Source organism: Orycteropus afer, unplaced genomic scaffold (genome assembly GCF_000298275.1).
Source record: "Orycteropus afer afer isolate SDZICR_OR568_19922 unplaced genomic scaffold, OryAfe1.0 scaffold00638, whole genome shotgun sequence".
Classification (NCBI taxonomy): Eukaryota; Metazoa; Chordata; class Mammalia; order Tubulidentata; family Orycteropodidae; genus Orycteropus; species Orycteropus afer.
Genome location: NW_006922225.1, coordinates 615787 through 628624, shown reverse-complemented (window position 1 = coordinate 628624; position 12838 = coordinate 615787). Strand labels below are relative to the sequence as shown.

The following is a 12838-nucleotide window of genomic DNA, read 5'->3' as shown; positions in this document are numbered from 1 at the left end:
GAGCGCAAATGAATGGCGTTTTGTTCTATTTTACATAGGGTCCCTATGACTTGGAGCTGACTGGACAGCATCTAACAACAGCAACAAAGCAGGTAACAGCACATATCCTATCACTGACTCGTAGTGACCATAAACGGTAGAGTAGAACTGCCCCACAGAGCTTCCAAGGCATAAATCTTTACAGAAGCCAACTGTCACATCTTTCTCTCAGAGAGCAGTTGGTAGGTTCAAAGTGTTACCCAAACTGTGGGTTCGTGCCTAGAGTGACGCAGAATCCATTCTGTCACACTGAGAGAAGAGAGAAGAGTTTACTCACTTATGCAGAAGTGAGGGATAGACAGAAATACTCTGAAAGTCCTTCCCCTGGCCCCAGTGGGTAAATACGAAGTTAATGTATGTTGAGCTAATGCTTATGGTCACAGGTACACATTCCATTCCCAAATACCAGGGCTCTTCAACCCATGAACAGGACAAAGAAAGGCTGTTTAATTGTGACAATGAAGCTTGTCTTTTAGTTCTGGAAGGCGTCAACTCCAGGTGTACTCTGGTTTTCTCAAGCTGACCTTCCTAGAATGTCACACGCTATATTCTTAGCATCTTCTGATCTCCATTCCAAGGTCTTATTTTACTATTTTTTTTTTATCTTGAACTCATTTTATATATTATGTCATCAAAACTGGTAATATTTTGGTTGAGAAACACACTTAACCAGTGCACCACGAGGCTCCTCAAATGGCACACACAGGACTTGGTAACTGTTTATTGAATGAATAGATTGTACACAGTTGTGTTTAATATGGCACATGGCAAAGCATGAACGTAAAAATATTGAGCATATTTGTGGCACATGTAAGCACACAGAGTTATGATCTTAATTCACATATCAAGTGAGCCTTTCTGGTGGTCACGCTTCCTAGTGTGGGTTCTGAGACCTGTTGAGGGTCGCTGGCCTTCTTGCTTAGGGACACACACCCACCTGTCCTACTTTGCTCTTGTCCACTCACAGATTCCTCTCTCTCTAGGTTTGCACTTAGTGCTGCCCACTACAAAGTGCTCACCTGACCTGAACATGCCCCACCTCATGCCTCAGGCCCTTGTCTCCTGTGCTAGCTGCTGGGCGGCCCTCTGCCCACTGTGTGCCCTGGGCCTTGCTCACGGTCCACTTCTGTCAGGACCCACTCGTCTCTCAGCTCCTGCAGTTCCTTGTTGCTGCTGTTGGGTGCCATCAAGTCAATTCCAACTCATAGCAACCCTACGGGACAGAGTACAACTAGGCTTTTCAAGCCTGAAATCTTAATGGGAGCAGATCACTAGGGCTTTTCTCCAAGAGCTGCTGGAGGGCTTGAACCACTGACCTTTCGGTTAGCAGCCGAGTACTTAACAAGTGCACCACCAGGGCTCCTTTGCTGTTTCTTAGTCTCTTTTATTGTATTTCCTCTTGTTGTGCCCAGGTTATGAAGGAGTAGTTCGGGGTGAATAAATTGCCAACATGCGACAATGCAAAAAGCAATAGGAAAGTTTATTAGCTAACTTAAGTTAGGGTCCTTGCTTTCACCCTCGCAGTGGGTTGAGCAAAAGACCCTGTGCTCTTACATTAAGGGATATTTATAGAGAAACATAGAGTAGATAATTTGGTTTTTATGATAAGGGTTTGGGAATTTGGGGCAGGTTGGAATTCCCCTGGTTTCAAAGGTGAGTGAGAGATTTCTTGGGGCCAGGCGGATCTCTTTGATATGTGCATATTCTCTGCGAAACCCTGGGGGTGAAAGCCCTCCTAGTCTTCAAAGGTGGGTGAGAGGCTTCTTGGAGCCATGCAGATTTCTGATAAAAGGCTCTGAGGTATGGGATATTTACTACAGGTATTAGGGCTCAGCATGGGAGTGTCAATCTACCTGGAGGCATTAGGGCTCAGCATGGGACGTGTCAATCTCCATACTAAAGGCTTCTGGTTAAGAGACCTTTCAGGCTTTACACTCTGTTGGTTGGGGCATGCAGGAGAAGTGAGGACCACAAAACCTTCCCAGTAAGGGCTTTTTGAAAGCCCAAATCTAGAAATTGTGGGTAGTCTGGGGCTCTGCGGGAGTAGATTTTGGAGGGAAGACACAAACAGAACACAAAGATGCTTGAAGAAGTTTACTGCATGGACCCCACAGGTGTTGACAGTCAAGGGTGTGGGCCCAGGGCCAAGGCCTTCCCTTAAGATAGTACTTGTAGGGTTTCAAAGGTGTGAAAACGGTTTCCTTTGATGGGCACTACTGCTCTATCTTCAGGGCAGATGTTTAGCTCTTGAACAATGTCAACTACTGCTGCAATCCTTACAGTGCCTGAAAGAGATGAGAACAGAGATTATCTCTGAGAATACTCCACCACCAGCCTCTTATCTTTTCCACTGCTAGCAGCCACCAGCCCAATGGGGTTCTGTTTCCTCAAGTGTGGGAGTTAAGGTTATCTGTCAACTTGGCTGGGTCTGTTTTGAGTGGCTGGGCAGCTGTATGTAGTGATTCCTCATGATGAGACTGGTAATCAGCTCCATGGTGGAGTCTACTGTGAACAGCTGAGTAGCTGCCTTAGGGATGCGGTCTGCTTCCTGTATGTAAGCAGAAGGCTTTGAGAAAGGTCTTGAGCTTCTTGGCACATTCGTAGCCTGCATTTGGCCAAGTCATCAGTGCGCGGCCTGCCATATTGTCTGCTGATCTTGGGACTATTTCTGGACTTGAACTAGTGGCCTCCCGTATTGCTTGATAATCTTGGGACTGTGCCATTTTATTTGTCGACTTTGGGTTTGTCAGCCTCAGCAGCCAGCAACCGCCTGAGTTAAGAAATGCCTCCAGCTCCAGTGGGCTGGAAGCAAGAGGCAGAGCTGAAGCCCTAGGTTGAGGGGCCTTCATTCAGCCCCCTGAAGCTGGCACTTTGAACTCAGACTTCTAGCCTCCTAAACTGTAAGAGAGTAAATCTCTGTTTGTTTAAGCCGCCCGCTTGTGGTTTGTGTGTTAAAGCAGCACTAGGGAACCAAAACACCAAGTCATCCTCAACGTATCTCCCTCGTTCGATTTTCTCATACAATCCCTCACTTTGAGAATCGGGTGCAGTCCCCACCCATTCCTCCCCTCTCTCCTTTCCTCCACACTTCCTTCTCCTGCCAGGAAGCTCTGGCATAGGACTCTTTGTAGCTCTGCCCCCAGTGGGGCAACCTCCCCTGGGCAGTTCCTGGACTCACTATTGCTCTGAATGTCCCAGAAGAACGTCCTTGGGTAATCGTCACACAGGCAGCCAGTGAACTTATAGTTGTGAGAAGGACCTTCAAGGGGGCTGCTGCTTATGAGGTAACTTTTTATCTGGTGAGGAGAAGGTGAGAGAGAGTCCCCAGTGTTAGCCTGGGGAACGGGCTGGGGCAAGAGGGACAAGGGATCAATAAGGAGGAAGTGGATGTCCTTAGAGGTGAGCAGTTAGAAGGTGGTGAACAGAGGTGTGGCGGGCAGAGTCCGCTGTTGGAGGCTTATGTCAGGAGCTGAAGTGACCTCTCTTCCTGGGTGGGTATAGGGATCAGCATGGAGGTGGGGATACAGAAATGGATCCAAGGGCAGGAGGACTCATCCTGAGGCCACTGTCTGTCTGTCTATCCAGGGAGCAGCCTGACATAGTCACCCAGCAAGAATTGACCTGCATCAACTCAGACTCTGCACCTGTCCTGGGTGTGGAAGTTGGATCTGTGACCATGCCCCAGGGGACCTCTCTAACTTGTGAGATTTTGTGGTTAAGATGGCATCTGTCTTCCTCACTTAGGAGATGCAGCAATGGCCTATGCAGCCTTCAGTCAGAGAAGCACCTGGAGCCTTGAATGTGAGTTATTCCAATTTGAGATGGGAGATTATCATATATATGCAGAGGAGTTAGTGAGGTCAGGAAGTTTTGGCCTGGTCTGTGCTGAGCTCCAGGGTTTTATCCTGGGGTCCAGAGACCCAGAGGGGTCTGTAGAGAGGATGAGGGGTCTGTGAGCTCTGATGGGGGACAGCTTGATCCTTTCCTCCACTACCCTTTCAGGGATCTGAGTTAGGAATGCCGTCAACCAACTTCCACAGCTTTGGCCAAAAGCATGCTGTTCTCCTCAGGAGCCATGTTTTACATCCCATTACTTAGGCATTGTGACATGCTGTCTGCCCTCACCCCTGCCTTGAACATATGCTGGTTATCAGCGTGATGGTCATTCAGGTGAGACCCTCTGCCTGCCAACCTGTCTACCAGTCACCTGGCACTCGCTCAGGAGTCTGGTAACTCAGCCCTTGACAGTGAATTCAGGGTTCTCACAGTTGGAATGCTGCCTGAATGCCGGGGATAATTCTGCTGCCCCTTGCGTAGGTGATCTTTCCGTTACATTTGCAACAATACACACGTATAAGCCACGTAAAAATCAAAACGTGGCACGTGTGATGTGTTGTCTGACGTGAGTTTAATGAACTCACTCAAGCAGAGTAACACTGCCACCCCTCACACAGATGCTCTTGCCCTCACACAGATGTGCTTGCCTGCAGTTTCCTTCCCAGCTAATGTTTTAATAGAGAATCACATATATCACTGGGCCTCAGATTTATTTTTAATAATCTCATCCCTATTTCTCAATATAGTCATTTTCCCCTTGTAATCCAATGCCTTGTGTTTATGGAATTAAAAGCAGTTTTCTAATAACGTTCCCATAAACTTCATGAGACCAGCAAGATGGCCCAGTGGAGCAAAACCGTTTGACACTGTGGGCTGTCATCGCTTTTCCTTAGTCTAAAGGGTTGTATAATCTTTGGGTTCATATTCATGGTTGGGGCTATTATCTGTTTGAGTTTTGTAGCTGTGACCCTAAGACCTCACTTTATCAACAACTCAGTATAAAACATAATTAAGGGGAAATAAGAGTTAAGTGCTGGAACATTCACTGTTCTATAAGAAATTGTATTTTCCTAAAAATGTGAAAATATGCAGATGTTTTCACAGCTACACATTTCTGTTGCAATCTATAAATAAAAATTAGTTGATCAGGACTGATGATATTTTATTTTCTATAAATTCTTCCTAGTTTGCAATATAATTTTTTTTTAAGGTAGCTCTTGCACTTTGATTGTACTTGGGTAGGTTTTCTAAAAACCATTTTTTTTTTTTTTTTTTTATACTAGCATTATTCGGCTGCTAACCAAAAGTTTGATGGTTCGAACCCACAGCTGCTCTGCAGGAGAGAGATGGCTTCCATAAGGATGACAGCCTTGGAAACCCTGTCGGGGCAGTTCTACTCTGTCTTATCAGATTGCTGTTGGAATCAACTTGGTGGCAGAAGAGTTTCCGTGTTATTCGTAGAAACCTGGTTCTACCATCACAGCCACACACTTTCCTATCACATGCCATCTTGTCGGTTTTCTCACCCCTAGCTTTCTCAGGGTACCATGGGCTTCCCCAGAAACCACCTTCCTCACAATGCTTTTGCGTAAAGATTCTCATTTCTTTTGTCACCTATGGTTGTGGGAAACAAAGCATAAAATTGAAAAATGAATGAATGCCTCCCCTCCTCTGTCAGGCGGAGGCCCCATCCTTGGACTCTGCGTGGCAGTCTGTGTCGAGGCAGCTGTGCTGTTGTCTACGCGGTGTTCTGGACTCTGTCACATAGGTCTGGGGCCGTTTCTAGGATGAGTGCATTTAACCGACAGCTGCTCTCACACTCCCAGCCTGGTTTCCTGCTTAGCCACTGTCTCCTATCTCTCACGGGATCCAGAAAGTCACACTGCAGGGAAGCGGTCCTGCTGCCTGAGGGGGTGTCCCCTGTGGAGGGAGAGGAGGAGTGTGGGCCTTGCATAGGAACCTGCACTGCACCAAGGTCCCCAGGGCATTCCCTTTGGGGAAACTCCAAGCCTGTTCAGAACGTGGACTCCCCTCTCAGCTAACTTATGGCTGGCAGGGCAAGGGTGCAGGGAGGTGGGCTTCTTGTCAGGGAGGGATGGCCAGGACAAGACCCAAGAGAAAGAACAGAGGAAGGGGGCAGTGAGGGAACGAGGCCCTGCTCAGGGTGCGTGCAGGGGAGAAGCCGTACCGTGCGTGTTCCTGCGACGTGCCGCTTCTCCCCACCTGCCTCATCCTGCTCCAAGGAGGTTCTCTTTTCCTTCTGAGAAGCCCCTCCTGCCCCATTACCAGCCCATCTTGCCCAGAACGGTGTTGTATGTGTATATGCGTGTGCATTCATGCATGTGTGCATGTGCATGCACGTACACATATGTGCATGTCTGTACGTGTGCATGTGTGCATGCACGTGTATGTGTGCACATGTGTATGTACGCATGCCTGTGTACACGTGTGTCCGTGTGTATGCATGTGTGCGCATTGTGCATGCACATGTGTGTGTATGCAGGTGTGCACATGTGCGTGTATACACGTGTGTGCATGTGTGTGTGTGTGTGCATGTGGCTCTGGCCAGCTCTTACTCTTCTCCTCTTTGCCGGAATTTTGCCACTTCCTACACCTCTCTTCCTTGTCCTCTCCAGGGGTCCCTGGAGCACTGTTTCCTCCTCGCACAATGAGAACGGTCATCCGCCCTGAGCTCCCACGGTCGTTTTGAGCTCGAGTGGTGTAACACAGGTAAGAAAGGTGTGTTAATGTGCAATATCCAAGGCAGGATTCAGTCGATTCGTATCCAGGGAGTCTTACCTTAGCTTCACTGCCCTAGGCCCCAGCTTACCACTGTACGAGGACCAGTGGCCCTGGAGTCAATGCTGACCCATGGCAGTGCCACATGTGTCACAGTGCAACTGTGCTCCGTAGCGTTTTCAACGCCTGCTGTAAGCAGACCACCAGCCTTTCTTCTAAGGCACCCCGGAGTGGCCTGGAACCTCCAGCCTTTCAGGCAGCAGCTGAACACGTTACCATGTGTACGTGGCCTCACTTACCACCATGCATTCTTTCATCTGTGTTTGAACTTTCAGTGTCACGGGCACCTCCTCGCCTGCTCTTACGGTCTGCTGCACCTGCAGGTCCATGGTCAGCACCTCCCAGGTGCTAAGGGGAGAGAGAAGTGGGACATGACCGTCAGGGCCCTGTCCAGGGGAGAGAGGGCACAGGGGGTGGCAGTGGAGGGCCAGGAAGGTGCAGGGGAGGCCGGGAGGAGGTTGGGCCTGTTGCTCAGCGTCAGAAGCCCCTGGGAGTGATGGGTGGTGGGTTGCCTGGGTTGTTTTGTAAGAACATAGTTTCATCTAATAAAGCAACTTGAGTGCCTTTATGGACAACCGAGCATGTTCTTTCCAAAGAGCAAGAAGAAAAGAACTCGAGGACAACGTCCACATCGTTTCCTAACAAAGCCCCCAGGGTCTTCAGCTGCCAAGTGGGGGGCTCACGTCCCCAGCAGGGGAAAGTTCCCTTAGCTGTAGAATGGCGGCACCAGTAAGCATCTCCAGGCCTTGGGAGAGCGAGGAGCAGCCCCCCTGGTTCCTGCTGTTTTATGCTGCAGGGGATTTGGACACAGCTGGGTTTGGGGGCTCTTCCTGCAGGTGCCACCGTGGTTCAGGCCGCGTACCACTCTGCTTGGAAACAGGAGACAACGACGGCCAGGATCCCTCCTCAGTGAGGAGGGTGGGGTTCAGGGCCAGTACAGTTCTTTCTGCTTCTAGAAGCTCCTGGCTGAGCCTCTGGTTGGGAGGGCAGGGAGGGTCAGCTTCTTTGGCCACAGGCCTCCCAGCCCTGTGTGCTAAAGCATCACATGTCAGATTCCACGAGATTCCATTTGTCCTGCCGGCTGCTCTGGGAAAGGGGTCGGAGAAAGTGTCTTCAGCATTCCTGCCTTTGGTGGATTGTTTGGATGGCCATCTTAGGGTGACCGCCATCCTAGTTTGCTGGGAACTGAGTGGTTTCCTGGAGGGAGAGCCTTGCACTGCTAAAACTGGGAAAGTCTGGGCCAAGCGGGGGCAGCTGGTCACCCTCAGCACAGCTCACTTCAGCAACTTGCTGTCTTTTGGGCTAAGTCAAGGGACATGGAGCTGAGCTCCTTGCGACACCTGTCACTATCTCATCGGCTGGTCAGAATTCCATATGGTTTCCTCTCATCACTCAGAGATCTTCACCAGATACCCTGTTCCTACAGGAAAGCCCGCACCGACAGCCTGCAGAGAAAACTCAGGCTGGCTGGGTGTCCCTGCTTCCCTAGACTCTTGGCCCCATTTCCTGTCACCTTTTAATTGTCGCAAATTCCCTGCTTCTTCACAGAATGGCCCTTTGCCCTGGTTCCCCTGGGGTGAGTGAGGTCAGGGCAAGGGGTCCTCACACTCACCTGCAGGCTGCTGGGCTCTTTGAACCTCCGCCCATGCAGTGATGTGGGCTCAGCCCCCAGTGAGTTCGGCCTGGGCTGCCTAGGCTACTGTTGGAACTCACTAATGTGCCCATCCCATTCTTCTAGGAGCGAGTGTGAGAAGGGGATGTTTACTGAGCAGAAATCTGAACAAAGGCCCAGATCACAGACAGGATGTGGACCAGACACGGAACAGGACTGCCTGCTAACTACAGCCTGGACGCTCCCCCGGGAGATGTGCAGGGAGGGATGGGACCTGGGGAGGGGTCCCACTGAGAACTTCTAGGACTAGAACTCAGAAAGGTGCAAGGTGTTCAGGGAAGGGTGGGTGGGCTCACAGGCCAGGAGGGTGAGCTGGCCCTGCTGGGAGTCGGAGGGGCGGGGAGGGCATGGCTCACGTGTCTTCCTGTGCGTTGCCGGCCCCCAGCTGCAGGCAGAGAACCAGGAGCAGGGCGGCAGGGCCGGCCTCGGAACGGAGCAGGAGCGCTCGCATGGTGAGGAGCAGAATGTGGCCTCGGGTGAACAGGCTTCCGGTGCCCAGAGCGCTTCTTATAAGCACAGGGAGGAAGCGGGCAAGCTGCCAGGGGCCCCGCTGCCCGTCGCGCAGCCACCCTTTCCAGGTAGCACTTTTCCTTTGGGGCCAGTCCGTCTGTGAAGAGTCAACATTCAGCTGGGAGTTGGAGTCCGGGCGAGGCATCACACAGCACTCCTTCATTTTTTTCCTTCTCAGTGATCTTCGGGGCATCCCCTGCCCCGCCCTGGCTCACAGAGCGGGTCCTGTCCCTTTTCCCGATGGGCCTGTCCACCTGTCCAGAGACCCCTGCTCTGTGGCAGCACCAGGCACACCTGCTTCACCCCTGAGTCAGTTCAAGACGAGTGTTTGATCCAGGATTTCTTGGGGGGCGGGGAGATGAGAGCGTCCCTCCAAGGCCACCAGCCGTCACACAGCTGGGAGGGCTGGGGAGAGCTGGCTGCCCTGGGGGATGGGAGAGGGGGCCCCAGAGCTTTGGGGTGACCTGAAGATGTGATTGCTGAGTTACACACACACACACACACACATGCACATGCATTCACACATGTACACTTCTACCCACACCCACATGTGCAATGCACACACACACAATACAGATGTAAACTCTCACACATGCAACCATACCCTCACATATGCACACATGCACAATGTACATACACAATGCACAAATACACACATGCACAACTGCACACTCACACATGCATGGTGCACACATGTACAACACACACAAACTCATACACATACACACACATGCACAATACACTTGGGACATGTGCACTCTCACACACTCACATGTACACACATGCACACACGTACAATAAACACAATATACACATTTTCTCTCACACGTGCACTCACACATTCATATACACACATGCATAGAACACACACCCACATGCAGTACACACGCTTGCATACACCACACACCCACACATGCACAATACACACTAACACATACTCCAAATGCACACTGACACATGCACACAGTCACACATATACACATGCCCAACACACACATACAATACACGTCTTTGCATGCACACACTCATGCTATACATCACAACACACATAGAAACACACACATATACACACAAAACATACATGCACAAACTCACACATGTACACCACACATTGTCTCACAAACATGCATACACTCACATGTACACATATTCACACACACAGGCATACACACATACACAAGACACATACAATACACACATGTTCACAGATATGCACACACTTATACATAATGCACAACACGTGCACATGCACACACCCTACCTCAGACACGCACACTCACACACACAAAGCACTTCCCGAATTTCTTCTAACCAAGATAGAGTTACAAAGGGTGGCGTAACTCCCCGTCCTTACCGTTAAACAACTAAAATTCTGAACAAGATCTAAGAAACATCCTGAAGACAGTAGACACGGAGGCCAGTCGTCCCAGAGAGGAAGAAAACAGCTAACGTGACCTCCACTACTGCCCCGCTCTCTGGACAGGGCCCCCTCAGCCAAAGCTGGGACATCCCTGAGTGAGGAGAAGGCCCTGGAGAGCAGGGAGGTGGTGGGCTGTGACAGCGGAACCCCACGCGGTAGCTACAGCGGGGGTCCCAGAGTGGACCCCAGAGAGGAGGCCGCTGCACAGACAGGGCTCCCAGCTTCTGCAGAGGGCCCCCTAGAACTGACCGGCAATGACCTGAGGTCCCCTACCAAGTTATCACTTGGTGGGAAGTTAGAGGAAGCCACATCAGAACTCCCACAGGGCCAGGAGGAAAGCCGGTGGGTGTGTGAATTATAATTTGTAGCTTGTAAGGGCAGCATATGAACAGAGTGCTCAGAAGGGTTATTTGAGTAACTGCTCCTGTGTTTCAAACTCTTGGAGGCTTGTTACTGCCTTTTGTAATTGTTTCCTAGCTCAGTCCACTGTGGGTAAGATGTATACCCCGTGGGGTGTAAATGCTCTGAACTGATGGCATGCAGAGCCCTGCATATGGCTCTTCTGGTGAAGGATCCGTTTACACCTGTAGAATGTTGATTCTGCATTCATTGAGGGAAGTACTCCACGTGATAATCAGGGCCCATTTGCTGCTTTTGTTGTTCGAGGCATGTCTTAGTTTTATGTCTGTTCACTCTATCAGCTATCTGAGAGAATGGTACAGAAGCCTCCTGGTCATGACTATGCATTTGTCTATTTCTCCCTTCAGTATTTATTTATTATTAATTAATCAGTCTGTCCATTTTTTGTTTGTTTTTACTTTTTATATTTTCAGGCTCTGAGTGAAGGAGCACTGGTGGTATAGTGGATAAGGCATTTGTCAGCAGCTCAAACCCACCAGCCACTCTGCGGAAGGAAGACAGGACAATAGACTTCCATTAAGATTTACAGCCTCAAAAACCCAAAGGGGGTCACTATGAGTCAGAATTGACACAATGGCAGTGAGTTTGATTTGGTTTTGGTTTGAATTTAGGATGGATACACTTTTAAGTTTGTTGTATCTTGTGGATGGGTTTACATTTTTATCATCTCTATTGTTACTTCTCTTAATGCCTACTTTGATATTAATAAAGCTACCTTCATATAGCTAGAATACTCTTTTAGTTAGCGTTCATTATAAATATTTTTAGTATTTTAACGTGTTTCTATATACTTATTCACAAGGTTTATCTCTTGATGCAACGTACATCTGTCACATTGTGTAAGGTTTAAGGTGTATCTAGAATTAAAATACATGATGGCTATAGCTCAAAAAGTTGGAGGTAGTTGGTAGGTTGATTGAAAACATTTAGAATCCTTTGCTTGTCTGGGAGATGTTAGTAGTATCAATAGATTTTTTAAAAATAAATGATATATTCTAGAATCCCTAGGGTAAATTCTCAAAGAATAATCAAGCAATGAAAGTAAGCTAATAGAGGAGAATATAGGGTAACAAAACATCTGTGATTTATTCACAAGAAAGAGAGGGGAAAAGAACAAGGAGAGGGCTTGAATAGAAGAAAAAGCAAAATGGTAGATGTAGCCTCAAATTGTTCAGTGTTTGCATTGTACGTGGAATCTTTATAATTATGGAATGTGTGAAATTGCCTTGGACTCTTGTAGCAACAGAAGCCTGACACCAATCCAGGAGAAGGTCTCCCAGTCATGCTTTTGTCTGTACCTCCCATGTACCTCTCTGTGTCTTTCTCTTCCTCCAGTAGCAGGGCTGTGATGCAGAATGTGAGGGGCAGTCTGGGGCTTCACACGCAGAAGGCTGGGTTCATGGACTGTGCTGGAATATACTGTGGGATGGTCTGAAGTAACACACACTGTATCGTCTATGGATCTCAAACTAGACGGCTGAATACCCAAAGTGGGAGATGGTAAGATATAGAACAGAACATCTCCCCTGCCAGTTGGGCTGCTGAGCCTATGCACACAAAACAACTACACACTTTGAAAAACAAAAATGGAAGGGATGAGGCCAAGGGGACAAAGGGAATGAGTAAGTTTAAAAATACAATTGTTATTCATTATTTTACTCTGAAAGTTGTAGAAGTACTTTAGAAAAGTGTGAGAACACTGCTGGTGGGACTGTGAAACGGTACAACCATTGTGGAAAGCAGTATGGTGATTCCTTCAAAAGTTGGAATTAGATATACCATTTGACCCAGCCATTCCATTACTAGGTATATACCCTAAAGAAGTGAGAGGCATGATGAGAACAGATATACACACACCCATGTTCATCGCAGCACTATTTACAATAGCCAGAAGATGGAAACAACCTAGATGTCCGTCAACTGAAGAATGGATAACCAAACTATGGTACATACACACAATGGAATACTATGCCACACTAAAGAATAATGTAGAATCTGCAAAACACCGCATAACATGCATGAACTTGGAGTACATTATGCTGCGTGAAATAAGTCAATCACAAAAGGACAAATATTGTATTAGTCTGTTATTATAAAACTTAAGGAAAGGTTTATCTATAGAAGGAAATTTTCTTTGTTGG

The 12838-nt window shown here is 48.5% G+C and overlaps 1 protein-coding gene across 1 annotated transcript; it reads right to left on the bottom strand.

Annotated features, from left to right (window-relative positions):
* Positions 1-2196: 2196 nt before the first annotated feature.
* Positions 2197-8798, bottom strand: LOC103210693 (prolactin induced protein). Its single transcript, XM_007956608.1, has 4 exons — positions 8704-8798; positions 6915-7023; positions 3218-3335; positions 2197-2324 (listed from the first exon to the last, which is right to left on the bottom strand). Exons 1-4 carry the CDS (start codon positions 8796-8798, stop codon positions 2197-2199), a joined length of 450 nt encoding a protein of 149 aa, XP_007954799.1.
* Positions 8799-12838: the final 4040 nt, after the last annotated feature.